The 13,978-nt window shown below is 45.9% G+C and overlaps 1 protein-coding gene across 2 annotated transcripts in view; it reads right to left on the bottom strand.

The window, feature by feature from the left end:
* slc12a5b (solute carrier family 12 member 5b) overlaps nucleotides 1–13,978 on the bottom strand; it is a 47,093-nt gene that overhangs the window by 7,906 nt on the left and 25,209 nt on the right. For both annotated transcript variants that reach the window (XM_062459158.1, XM_062459159.1), the window contains exons 3-21: nucleotides 13,261–13,401; nucleotides 9,975–10,121; nucleotides 6,961–7,015; nucleotides 6,526–6,656; nucleotides 5,602–5,849; nucleotides 5,232–5,443; nucleotides 4,871–5,038; nucleotides 4,386–4,484; nucleotides 4,150–4,207; nucleotides 3,724–3,898; nucleotides 3,119–3,237; nucleotides 2,909–3,007; nucleotides 2,487–2,606; nucleotides 1,973–2,077; nucleotides 1,364–1,532; nucleotides 858–1,053; nucleotides 567–736; nucleotides 214–345; nucleotides 6–113 (exon numbers count right to left, since the gene is read on the bottom strand). In XM_062459158.1, the coding sequence (XP_062315142.1) occupies nucleotides 6–113; nucleotides 214–345; nucleotides 567–736; nucleotides 858–1,053; nucleotides 1,364–1,532; nucleotides 1,973–2,077; nucleotides 2,487–2,606; nucleotides 2,909–3,007; nucleotides 3,119–3,237; nucleotides 3,724–3,898; nucleotides 4,150–4,207; nucleotides 4,386–4,484; nucleotides 4,871–5,038; nucleotides 5,232–5,443; nucleotides 5,602–5,849; nucleotides 6,526–6,656; nucleotides 6,961–7,015; nucleotides 9,975–10,121; nucleotides 13,261–13,401 (2,652 nt within the window). The remainder of the gene's footprint in view (nucleotides 1–5; nucleotides 114–213; nucleotides 346–566; nucleotides 737–857; nucleotides 1,054–1,363; nucleotides 1,533–1,972; nucleotides 2,078–2,486; nucleotides 2,607–2,908; nucleotides 3,008–3,118; nucleotides 3,238–3,723; nucleotides 3,899–4,149; nucleotides 4,208–4,385; nucleotides 4,485–4,870; nucleotides 5,039–5,231; nucleotides 5,444–5,601; nucleotides 5,850–6,525; nucleotides 6,657–6,960; nucleotides 7,016–9,974; nucleotides 10,122–13,260; nucleotides 13,402–13,978) is intronic.

Genomic DNA, 13,978 nt, shown 5'->3' with positions numbered 1-13,978 from the left:
CTCACCTCTCTCTCCCTCTCATTCTTGGTCAAGTGCATCTGTTTGAGGATCTGCGAGCGTTGTTCCATCACCAGAGTCTTCTCATAAGTGTAGGCTGAGATGTCACTGTCATGCTGGGGGCAGGGAGATGGATAGATATTCGTCACTGTCAATCCATGTTGGGACAGCTTTTTTTCCAAATGTGTCATTTGGAGGGAATGTGAGAAGTCTCACCATCTCCACCACCTCCACCTCCGCATCAATACGCAGGTGGTACAGGAAGGTGATCAGGTCCTTCTTCATCTGGATGCTGTTGTCGTCCAACTGAGCCACGGTGAAGATGCGCATCTTGCACTTCCTCCACACCTGTCAATGCAACAACATTTCTGGTGGGTGGTTCTTTTGCTAAAACTAGAATAACTCATTGGTTACTTATCATCCTCTTAACATCCGGTATATCTCTCCGTTCATCCTTTATCCAAACCCTTGATGATGATATTCCCATAATGTGCAAACTTGTCATGATCATTCTCATCCTAATCATTCTGACAAAATGTGGGATTAATTCCTGCTGAGCCATTGGTCACCTTGTGCTGGCGAAGAAGGAAGGGCAGCAGCATCAGCATGCCTCCGTCATGGACGATCCACCACACGTCGATGTGGCCTTCAGTGAAGCGCTCACCATTGGACGGGTAGGCAGCGATGTTCTTAGGGACGATCAGGGCCAGGCTGGCAGCCGTTGTCTCTCTAACCACCTCTGCATCCGGGAAGAACACATAGACCATACTGAGAACATCTCTTGCTTTCACTGTCTGATCGTTATTCTCAAAAGCCTGGTAGACAGGAGGTCTAAACCAACAGATCCACAACAAGCTCACCGACAAAGTTCCTCAAGCGCAGGTTTTCTTCAGGCTGTTTCCAGGTGCGTGGCCAGCTGACCAGCACAGTGTTGTGCTTCAGGCCTCCCAGACCCCCAACCTGGATCAGGTGGGATGTGCCATCCCTCAGGTTGGAGGAGATGACCACCTGTGAGAAGCCCTTCACTTTTTCTGTCTCCATCAGCTTCCTCAGAGCCTAGGGGGGAGGGGGGAGATATGGCGGTCAGTGTACAGGGCTGTGGGGAGCGGGGAGATATGGCAGTCAGTGTACAGGGCTGTGGGGAGGGATAGGGATGTGTGTGCTTCAGGAATACGTGTGCTTCAGTATGCAAATGTCAGGTGTAATTACTGTATGTGTCTTGTAGGTCTATCTGAATGCCTATCCAGCACGTTCTTCTGTTTGCGTGCTACATTTTGTGTGTTTGTGTGTGTGTCTGTGCATATGTGTATGTGTGCATCTGTGTAAGATTTGCAGGGTATGTGTGTGTGCCCTTATGAACACTAACCTGGTCTGCCCTCTGGGCCTCTGCACTGTTGTTGAGGAAGGTGCCCTCCACAGAGGTGCCAACAATAGTCAGACCCTTTCCTGCTTTCAGCTGATTGGTCAGGGACAGCATGCGGGGCTGCTCAACGTTCTGCTCTGCGTCCACACTCACCAGGACCAGGATCTGGGGCCTAACCAGAGGGAATACAAACACTGCTACTGCAACTGGGACATGGGTTTGTGCAGCAAAAGGACAGGAAATTATCTGCCCAGCATGGCACAGGACAGGACTGACCTGAATATGCTAATGTAAGTGAAAATTCCACGACACAATGTTCTCCAACAGGGTTAGACTGAACTACGAAAGTGAGTTTTATTTAGCATGTTTATAGTAAAATGGGAAAATGTAAAAGTATGTCAAATATTGAAAACAAAACCTCAAATATTATGGAACTGTTATATTATTGAAATAATTGAATTCAGAATTAATGAAACTGATATTGAAATGACTCCAACACTCTTCTCCACTATTGAGTAAGATCTGTTTATCTGTTTAAAAAATGATTGGTTACTTTGGAAAGTAATCAAAATGTATTATTCAAATGTCTAATGCATGTGTGTGTGGGGGGACCTCCAGTTCTTGGTATGCGGCGGCCCTTCCTCCAGCCTCATGAGGGCGAAGCGTGCAGCGCTGAGAGAGATGCCACGGATCCCATCTCCCCACTCCTTCTCCGCCCTGTCACACACACCACAGGCAGACAGGTTAAGGTGCCCCTCAGCTTGCACATCCTCATGCTGCTGTGGCTTACAGCAGCTTAACAGTCCACAGCTGTTGCTTAACCTCTAAAGAATTTAAGTCGAAACCTTTTGTCTTTAGCTAATAATACGTGCTCATTTGTGTTTGTGCTGAACAGAAAAGCCAGTCTGTGTTTTCCTTAAAGGAACCAAGTTCATCAGTGCCACTAAGTTAATAAAACGTGATAACCCACTGGCAACAGAATGAAGATACATGGCAAGACAAACTGAGAATGACAGTGTCTCTATCTCGCTGCAGCCAAGCTTGTCTAGTTTGATGCAGTAATATATTTGTTTTTCTGCTGATAGTCCAAGGTTATTCTCAAAGGGCTGAGAGCTAGCTCACTCACCCACAGAACTCAATGTATTTGTAGATGCAGCTAGCGATCACCATGGCAACGATGGCATAGTACCAGGAACAGATGAACATGAGCGACAGACACAAGCTCATGCCCAGGAAGGAGAGAGCCCTGCAGGGGACAGGAAGTCACAATCTCAGTCTGTTGCTAACTGCTGCTACATTCACACCAGAGGGAGATAGTGACAATAGTGAACATAGATTGGGGACAGGATATACAGTATATGTCATATTTAGTCTGTTGCTATTATGTTGCTGGCAGTAAAGATAAACAAAATCATAGAGTCTCCAAATTCCCATTGTGACAAACATGTAGCCTCATCTGCCCCATTGTTTGCCCTCTTTAGCTATCAGTCTATTTCACAACTATTACAAAACTGTAATTTCTGACAGCATGTTTAAATACTAACTGACCAGTGGTAGAACTTGAATCGAGGTCTCCAGTTCGGGGTTCTCAACAGAGTCTGCAGGGCACATGCCAAGTTGACAAACATGTAGCACATCAAGAAGAACCTAAAGAGGAGAAACACTTTGAGCATCAGTAGTCATACAGATTTAGGGCAGTAATTAGAAGAACAACCATTAAGGGACTTTAATAAGAAGATTAGCCAAGGGAAGCCTTACATGGACAGGATGGGAGCCACAGCATCTAAGGAGGCAATGATGATGCCAATCTCACAGATACTGGCTGTGAGAAGCAAGGCCCAGGTGGGCTCCCCATTGGCCTTACCATGGCCAAACACCTAGGAGACACAAAACACAGACACTAGACACCCACACATGGGCACAAAGCTAACACTCACACAGTATGACCCACGGGCATTTCATGCGCAAACATTTACACCCTCCACCTTTTAGCTACTTTCAAAGCTCTGAAATACAGTTGAGGTGTTCCAGCCCCTCTGTAGCCCTCATTCAGGTCACATTGGTCCCCCATGCAGGGTCATTAATCATTGCTGTCTCAAACGGTGCAGACAGGTATGTTGCTCTGCCTGGACTGCTGCTCCTTTTTTAATCAGTGGGCGCTAGACAGCTCCCTTCACAGCACGTCAACTTGAGGTCGGACTGTAGTCTGGCCATGCATAGGTAATCACTGCTTTCTACTGAAACTATTAGCTTATCTAAGTTGAGTAAACCATAGTCTAGTATGTGTGCGTATGTGTGTGTGTGTGTGTACTGAACAATCTGTGTGTGTGTATGGTATGGTTGTACGTGATGTGTGTACTCACTCTCAGGAAAGGGATGATGCCATCGCGAGAGATAGCCTGGAGGAGACGTGGTGCTCCAGTCAAACTCTGAAGCCCCGCCCCACAAGTAGAGAAGAAAGAGCCAATCACGATGACCCAAGGGGAAGGCCATGCCAGTGTACCTATCACAAGGTTACCGTTGACCCCTTCACCAAACCTAAGGGAGAACATGAGGATTGATGATCAAATGACTCTTTACATGTTTCTGTACTAATTGGTAATGCCTACTGCACATTTGAACATAAAGCTTCTTAATTTGAAGTACATTTACATTTATGCATTTAGCAGACGCTTTTATCCAAAGCGACTTCCAAGAGAGAGATTTACAAAAGAGCATAGGTCAAGTAGATCATAACAAATGTAATTTGGGATATACTTTTGGAAGTTTGGAATAGAAAAATGACTCACTTGTCCCTCAGGACAGCTCCTTCAATACAAGCTCCAAACAGCACCACAGCAGACATGTCTGGAAGGAGCGATTAAGGACGAAATGACCTCCACCCTTCGGTCAAAACTACAACCAAATCTACATGTTTTACTTTTACAAAAAACAAAAAGTGAAATAGTTAAGAAGAACAGTGATGGTTACAGAGAACAGTAAGTTCATCCCCACGGCCCCTCATGAGCCTGATGATAAAAGATACACACTATGGACGTGGTTGTGATGGCAGCGATGGTGCCGATGGGGATGGACTTCTGGGCATCACGCAGGTCTCCAGAGCGGTTGGAGCCAGCCATGATACCTGGTAGATAGACAGGCAGGACGATAACAGGATGTGTGTAACCCGAACATCTGACAGAGACACCTTTTCCTTCCATCTTTACTATACACACAGTATAAATCGGAAAGTTTTTCATCTAAATTCATCAGATAGTTTGTGATCAGATGAGGTACCACAACAACAAAAAACTTGTCAAAGTCTATGCTTGATTTATTTTGCTTAATTTAGACTAACCCTGCTGTAATGTCACAGACCAACAACAAAATAGATATTGTTCTATGCGTGGCTGTTGGTAGTGGGACTGTGACTCATGTATTCCCCAGAATTTCTGCTAATGAACAGATATGGAACAGGCATAATGGGCTCAGAGCAGTGGTCATTGTATAAGGCTGCCTACTGTGGCTGACCTGTGACGGAGGGGAAGTAGATCCCCACCAGCAGGGTGAAGAAGCTGGTGATGTCAGCCAGGACGTAGCGGTTGCTGTTGGTCATCGGAGCATCAGGGTCCGCTACGGACGGCACCCCACGTTTCTCCAAGACATCCCCCTTATCCAGGTAGTAACCAAACAGGTTCTCTGGAACACAACGAGAGGAAATGTTTTGAGGGTGAACAGTATAGTTCACTATAAGTGAACTTATAGTGAAAAAGTATCCTTTAAGTATTTTAAAAGCCCTTAACAAGCCCTTTAATGACTACTGCTTGATGTCTAATTACGATCTAATGTGATTGGATTTGGTCCTGCTTGATCAGACTGGATGGGATCCCACCTGCCAGGATGCCGCTGGCGACCCCCGGAATACCCTGGATCTCCGTCACGTTGTTGTTGACAAAGAATTCATCACAGGTGGCGTTCAGGAAGGGCGAGTCACAGAATATGCGCCACAGCTTTGTGGTGACGGTACCGTTGTCTTTCTCGATGACCTTGGCACACACGTCGAAGCCCTTGGAGATCAGCGTTCGATTTCCCAACACACAGATGCTGTAGAGCAGAGCAGACACAGCATTACTGCCCCTAGGTTCCAGTAAATGATGGTTATGCAAGAGCCACGAATAGGGGTAGATGTTACCTATAGAAAGAGAGATTTACAAGAAGCTTTTCCTCCTTTGTAAGTTTGGTCAGGAGGAAAATGTACTCACGGGAAGTCTGGAGGATCGATGGCAGTCTTGATGACCCCAGCGTACACAGCCACAATGGACAGGATGACACAGGCCAAGAAAACCAGGGCCAACTTGTTTACATATTTGACCCCCACAAACACCACCAGGGCCATGAGACTGAGCACGATGGTGCCGTACACACGCATGTTGTTGAGCAGGGCCGCCTCGGCCTCGGGCCCCTCAAGTCCCTCCAGCTTAAAGATGGCTGCCTGGGGTAAGATGTAGATCTGGGAGAGGAAGAGAGAGAGGGAGAGGGACGAGGCGGGAAGAAGAATATTATCTATTTGTATTTTATATTGATGTTCTTACCTTGCTTTTATAATCATAACTGTAGCACTTTGAGATTTGCTTCAAATGTTAAGTGCATTACAAATAAAATCTATTATTATTATTAGAAGAGATGGGAACGATAAGCAGGGAGTGAGGAGTGTTTGGGATAAAATGAGCAAGAGAGAAAGACAGGGAGGGAGGGAGGGATGAAGACATTATCTCTGGAAATGGTGAGAACTTGATAAATAATGAAAAGCTTTTATGTTGCAATGATGACTGTGACAGCTCCAACAACTGACTCGCTATATCAAAGAGATATTGAATAATAATGCACTATTTTCTGACAAACATCAGAAATAAATAATACGGCTGTAGAGTGCTTGTTGAAGAAAATAACTTTATTTAGAATAGATTAAATGTGCTTTGTAAATAGTGTGGCTATGTGTCTGCCTTATCTTCTCCCCCAAAACCTTGCTGTGTACCTACAAATTGACAAAAATGTAAGTGTGCATCACTACTCCACGTTCATAAATATTTCATGTTAACATCCCCAGAATAAAGTTCTGTACAAGAAACTGGGGAATAAAAACAGATAGCATGCAAAGCAGACCAGATTAAATCCGGGTTCCTCACCAGCAGAAGCTCTATGGAGCCCAGGATGTACATAGCACCCGCAAACGTGGTTCCCAGGTAGAAACAGATTCCAACAGCTCCACCAAACTCAGGCCCAAGAGAACGAGAGATCATGTAGTAGGAGCCTCCAGCTGGAACACACACACATAGGCACACATGTATACACACACAAGCTGTTGGTAATCTGTATTGCTACTACTATAATATAACTCAATTGGAAAACGTATTTGTTGTGATTTAAGATAAGTATAAAGTGGTATGGCAGTGATTAGGCCATTGCAGTAGCCTGGCCAGTACTTCTATACATCTGAGCAACGGGCACCTCATCACAGGGCATTAAAACCTAATGGGCTTGAAAGAACACGAGGATTTCACTGTAGCACCCACACCTCTCCTGGGATACACGTACACACACAAACACACACACCAATTTACCTGGCACAACTCCATTTGTTGCAATGGCACTCATGGAAATGGCGGTCAGCATGGTCTAAAAGGAGGGAGAAAAAAAAAACCTTTTAAATGGAGCAGGAGAAAAGCTCTGTTAGCCTCTAGCATATCACTCCAACCTCACAACTAACGTTGCACTGCACTATATGGATGACTAATTATTACAAATTGGTGACCTTCAAATGAATTGCACCTCAGTAATGTATTCATGATTGTATCAGTAAGAAACCCAAGTGGATTGAGGTGACGTGACACATCATCACATAACAAGCTCGACTAATCATTATATTTGTGTGGGAGCAACCTGCATAGCTTGTTATGTGTGTTCTATCCTTTCAGCTGTGTCCGCCAGCCACACAGGAGACAAGGACATAGGCTAAATAAAGGATTAATAATGAATATGTTGGGCAGGCAGACTGTCTGCTAATGCTCATTGATGCAGAGAGGGCATTTCACTTGACACAAGGCAGTGACAAAGGGAGACGGAGAAAAGAGAGAGATAAAGAAGGAAGAGAGAGACAGAGTGAGGTAAAAGTATAGGTGGGTGTGATAAATGGCAGGACGAATGAGTGGGAGAAGAATATCAAAGGAATGAGAATCTGAGGAAAATACCAGTGAAAGACTGGAGGGAGAGAGAGAAAGAATGGGACAAAAAGTGGGAGAGGAAGTAGATCAAAGTGACAAGAGGAGAAAGGAAAATAGATGGAAAAGACAAAGGGAAGGAGAGGACATGATATAGTGTTAGTCAATCATCTGAAGACAATAGTTAGCCAAGAAGGAAAGAAATAGCCAGGGGAGTGGAAAAGATTGCTGGACTGACATAAATACCGAATAGGTCAGAATGAGAGGCTGTGCGAGAAAAGGGTGGTTTTAAAGGTAGTGAAGAAAAGAGATCCTAGAAAAGGAGAGAGTTGCCGTCAGCCACAGAAACATGTATTAGGAGTGACAGAGGGAGGTGAAAGAAAAAGTCAGCGATGAGAGGGAAAAACAGAGGGAGATAGTGGACGAGAGAACAAAACGAGAGAGATGATGGAAGCTGATCAATAACCACAATGTGCATGTGTCTCCAGGGCCCTGCAGCTGGGGGGGGGGGGGGGGGGGGTGTCCATAGATCAATGTTAAATTCAGATCCAGCCTACCTTTTCTGGCAAGGCTGGAGACTGTGCTAAGTGACTCTGTAATCAGGTCCTAATGAAGTGACCCTGGTCTCTGTGGATCACTGATAAGAACCTAATTGTTTTAGTGCTATCTACGTGAAACTGCTGCAAAGATAAGTGGGTGGCTGCTGGCGACTGGGCAGGATGTGTAGTGGACAAGCAGAGAGAACGTGTGGCAGGTTTGCAGTCATCTTGGATCTAGGGGATTGGACTGTGTGAAACACTATGATCATGGACATTGTGTTAGAGGCTACTTATATTTACACTTGTCACTGTGACCCTGATGATACATCTATGAAAATCAATGTTTTTTGAAGCAGCACTTCTCCGAACACAGCCACCCATGCTCTTCTCCCATGCATGAAAACCCTGCTGTCAAATCTCCTCAGGTCATCTGAGGGCTTCTCCCCATGCATGTCCACTAAATGCTGGACAAAGAGGGAGGCGTGGTGGCATGGTGCTGTGGGCCACTCCATTAGTACTGTCACACACTGGCACAGCACCTCCCTGTGGTGGCACTAAAGAGGGCTCCCTCGAGAGGCCAGGTCACCACCTCCGTGTACGGCTGCAGGTGAGGCTGTCTCCGAGAGGGAGGGGGGATGGGAGAGGGGGAGGGAGCAGGGGCTGGACGCCAGATCAGAGGAGCTGGGCTGTGTGCTGGTGTTTGATCAGTGCGTGCTTCAGGGTGGCTTCTCTGCCATCATGCAGATTTGAGTCTTTTATATGACCATTACTGTGAGTAAAGGCATTTGGATTTGGAAATTGCCCAAATGCCCAAATTGCATAAGGATGTCAAATAAATGTATCTGATGGAATAGCAAAGCTGCCCCAATGGGTGAAATATGTGTACTTTTTGTAAATGAGAGGATGAGTTGTAAATGTATTTGAAAGCTTTTACAGCCACCTCAGGTCAAAATAGGATTAAAATGGGATTTACACAACAGTGAGAGCTTTTAACATCAAACAGAATGAACATGGGAATGGCATGTAGGATCTTTTGATCTGGGCTGCAACCTGCCCTTACTCTATCTATCTCACACTGGCACACAGCCCATCCTAACACCCATAAACAAGAAAGAGAGAGAGAGAAAGAGAGGGGGGGATAGTGAAAGAGGGAGTTAAGAGAGAAGGACATAGAGAGGGAGAAGCCAATACACAAGATACCAAAGGTACCTCCTGTGAGATAGAAAGAGAATGATGGACCAACTTTAGATGCAAGACAGACATAGAGATATATGGGGAAACACAGACACAGACATAGTACCGGAGAGGTAACGGTGTGCACAGTTGTAATAGTGAAAGGATGATCCAAAATACAAGATTAAATGTAGTGCAGAATGGGAATAGTAGTCATGTACCCATATTACTGCTGAAACATATGGCTGGAGTCTAGACCATGTATTATTATCACATGTACAGTACCAGTCAAAGGTTTGGACACATTTCCCCATGTTGGAAGCGACAAGTAATATGCCTCCAACATACAAGTAGGAAATAGTTGAGTTTGGGCTTTCATGCTGCTCCCCTCCTACCAAAGTACTGGGTCTCATGTCGAGAGAGAAGGCACCAACGTGAAGCTGTGTGCGTGTGATCTCACCACAGATGCTGATGATTCAGATGGCATTTGAAGCAGACCATACGTCAGATCTGACTTTTTTCCCAAGCATATGGCTTTGAATGACGCAGTAAATGTTCAAATGCGTTGCTTTGGTTTGATGTTTTTTCGACGTTTTCCAACGTTTTGTGTCAGCAGTGTTTACACTTGGTCAGTGTTGGAGATGACCTTTCAGGCATCTTCCCTTCATCCCTGAGTGGGCCATGCTGGACAGAAGATGCACTTACTGTTGAGCAACACATGAAGACGATGAAGAAGGAGCCCAAGACCCCTCCGATCCCCACCATCCAGGTCATCCGCAGGAACAGGATCACTCCAAAGATGTTCTGGATGCAGGGCAGGTACACGCCCATCAGAGTGCCCAGCTGAGGAGCCTGGGAAACAAACACAACCCAACCGAGATTCAGTTAATCTCCAGTCTCACAGTCACACACAGTAGGACTGATCAAAGACGCCCTTCCTCTGCCATGAAGTGAACAAATAGAATCATTCCCCAATTAGCTGTGGATTATGATATTGGGTCAGGCTCAGAGAATCCCCCTCCCCCCAAACATCCTCTCAACCCTTTTCGTCCTCCTCAATTCAGGCACTAAGACTCATCACCATTCGAGGAGAGGATGACAACCTCTTTGTTCAGTCAGAATGGGAACATCTCTCTCATTAACCTGTTTGAATGGCAGTGTGAGATAGGGCCGTCTTCTCCTTTTCCTCATTATTTTGGTCTGGTGATAAGTTTTTGGCTCTGAAATGGCGGAAGGTCTTTTGCATCTGAGGCAATTAAGCCCAAAATCGGGCTTACGCTTCACTGTGTCTTTTTGAAAGCAAGGAACATATAGTAGATGTGTTTATACCTTATCTGTGCAAACACATCTCTCCCGTCATGTTTATGGCTGTCTACGCATCGTGCACTCACCCATTTTCGAATGACTAAGATAGAGGGAGAAAAGCCCTCATTAACTTCTGCTGGTGTGCCCTGTCTGTCTATATGTGGGAGATAAATGTAATTATCTCTATAATGTCTGCCCATGGCACAGTTCCTAAACTACGCACTTGATGAGAAATGGCTGTGTCAACTGAGTTCATATCTCTCATAGGACCTCGGCAGAATGTGCTGTCATATAGAGCCCCTCCTCACAGTCAGATGGTGCGAGCCGCTGTCCACTCATGTGGGACATATCTCATTACTGAGCAGGATGAAATATTTGTTCCATTACATTGGTTGCCACTAAAACCAATATTTCCCAGGATTAGATTGAAAGGATGGCAGTTTTAATCCCAGTTGTTCATAAAACATTCTCGTTTTTGTCATGACAGGATGTGACATCACTGGCACTGTTAAACACAGCACAAGTGAAAGAACTAATTTGTCCTCTTAGTCCTTGCCTGTCTCTCTGACATTCTGATTAAGCGTCTGAAACTCCTCATTTAAATTCGGTGGAGCCCAGGGAAGGGCCGTGAGATGAAGAGAAAATTGAAATATGCATGGAGAGAAGGATGTCATTGCCCTGGAGGTCTGCTGTATCCATGGGGGAGAGACAGCTAGAGGTAGTCCACTGTAGAGACACTCTGACAGGCTGTCTGGCTCAGCTTTTGCCCTTGGACCATCAGAGTTCCAGGTGACTCTATCATTTTAGGGCCTTGCACATAAAGCACCCAATCCTCAGCATTCTAGAATGGTTTATCTGATCGCTGGAATTGGAAACACTATTTTCCATGATACATACATATGCATCAGCTTTTCTCAACATAAACTAGTTCTCTAAACACGTCTCTGAAGATGGAAACACATTATTACCAAAATAAACTGTGGGATGTATTAGTATGCAGTGGAGTCATGTGGCCCACATTCAGCACATCACACGTCAAGCTGTTGAGCAAAGCTGGCGTGACGCTTCAAAACCCTCCTCGCGTGGACCATGCTTACCATGCTACAGTAGGAAATACATCCCATCCACTCAGCCTGACATCTACCCATTCTAGTCTCTTATCATGTTGTTCCCCTTCAGGCCTTCTGGCTGTGGATTCAGGCTGGAATGATGAAAGAAGCGGACCGAAGCAGGAAGTTGAGCGGCAGGCAGAGAGAGCAGCTTGTTGTAGCTGTCTTCTGCTCCGCTGCTCCCATGGGTGATAATGGGCATAACGTTGCCCTGCTGAGGCCAGATAAATTACCAAACTGCTGTGTAACGGCTGGAAAGAAAAGGCCAGCGCACACGGCCATCAATAACTTTCAGTCCAGCTCTAAACATTGCGGACAAGATCATTAATAACGGGGCCCGTATTTGACCTATTGCCATAGACCTCGCCTGGAAGAGGATGGAGGGACACACTCTGCTAGCCGTGATCAGCTCAAAGCTTAATTTACATTTACATTTAGTCATTTAGCAGACGCTCTTATCCAGAGCGACTTACAGTAAGTACAGGGACATTCCCCCGAGGCAAGTAGGGTGAAGTGCCTTGCCCAAGGACACAACGTCAGTTGGCATGACCGGGAATCGAACTGGCAACCTTCGGATTACTAGCCCGATTCCCTCACCGCTCAGCCACCTGACTCCCTACATCCCTTAATGATGTTTGGAAGTTGTGCCTTCCGCCGAGATTGAAGGCTCTGAGGAGTGATGAGTCAGCGCAGTGAGTGGCTTCGCAGATTTAATCTCCCCAATCACAAACCTCGCCTTTTGGCGGTAGATTACTTTTTAGAACAGTTCTCCGGAACAACATCTGTGACTTTGTGTTTTTTTCGGTGTCAAGATCAGAGAAATGAGAACTAAGTCTGCATACGAGCAGAGGGGAGGTACCTTGATGGGGGACAGAGAGGACAGACGGAGCAGAGGGGGAGGTACCTTGATGGGGGACAGAGAGGACAGACGGAGCAGAGGGGGAGGTACCTTGATGGGGGACAGAGAGGACAGACGGAGCAGAGGGGGAGGTACCTTGATGGGGGACAGAGAGGACAGACGGAGCAGAGGGGGAGGTACCTTGATGGGGGACAGAGAGGACAGACGGAGCAGAGGGGGAGGTACCTTGATGGGGGACAGAGAGGACAGACGGAGCAGAGGGGGAGGTACCTTGATGGGGGACAGAGGACAGACGGAGCAGAGGGGGAGGTACCTTGATGGGGGACAGAGAGGACAGACGGAGCAGAGGGGGAGGTACCTTGATGGGGGACAGAGAGGACCGACGGAGCAGAGGGGGAGGTACCTTGATGGGGGACAGAGAGGGCAGACGGAGCAGAGGGGGAGGTACCTTGATGGGGGACAGAGAGGACAGACGGAGCAGAGGGGGAGGTACCTTGATGGGGGACAGAGAGGACCGACGGAGCAGAGGGGGAGGTACCTTGATGGGGGACAGAGAGGACAGACGGAGCAGAGGGGGAGGTACCTTGATGGGGGACAGAGAGGACAGACGGAGCAGAGGGGGAGGTACCTTGATGGGGGACAGAGAGGACAGACGGAGCAGAGGGGGAGGTACCTTGATGGGGGACAGAGAGGACAGACGGAGCAGAGGGGGAGGTACCTTGATGGGCTTCTTGGACGGACGGGCCCCCTCCTCATTGTTTTCTGCCTCCTCATGCTCCTTGCTGCCCTGAGGCAGGTTGGAGTAGTTGGCCAGACTGCTGAGGAGAGACGACACCATTGGGCTGGTGTCCATCTCCTCCTGCATCACAGACACACCACAAACACACACACACACACACAAACAGACATGCATCAATACAGCAGAATTGGGTAACACTTTATAATAAGTCAACGCTTTTTGGCATTTACAAGGTGTTAACTAATAGGTAGTTAATCCTTTATAAAACATTTTGAAACATTAACAATACATTATTAAATAGTTAATAATCTTATTATTAAACACTATGTTGATCATTAATAAACACTGTTAAAAATTATGCATTTTATTCATAATACAATTCATAAGGTGTTTGATAACTGCATTATCATACTTTATACACAGCTTGTTAATATAGTTGCAAACCAGTAGTTTAAAAGGTGTTAATGGTACATGAGCTGGTATAGAAAGCATTAGCAAATGGTGAACAAACCATTTACATTACCTTTATAAAGCATGAGTAAATAACTAACAACATATTTACTTATGTCTTTAATTAATGTATGCCAAGTCGAATACAGGATGTACACTATGCTTTGCAGATATCTTAACAACTATTTTATAAAGACTTACTAATGATGCAACTTCTGATTAGTAATGCAAGTTATAAAGCATTTAC

The sequence above is a fragment of the Osmerus eperlanus genome, chromosome 4, assembly GCF_963692335.1.
Source record: "Osmerus eperlanus chromosome 4, fOsmEpe2.1, whole genome shotgun sequence".
Taxonomy (NCBI): domain Eukaryota; kingdom Metazoa; phylum Chordata; class Actinopteri; order Osmeriformes; family Osmeridae; genus Osmerus; species Osmerus eperlanus.
Note: the sequence above shows the minus strand (reverse complement) of the source record. Positions and strands in the feature narration are given on the sequence as shown.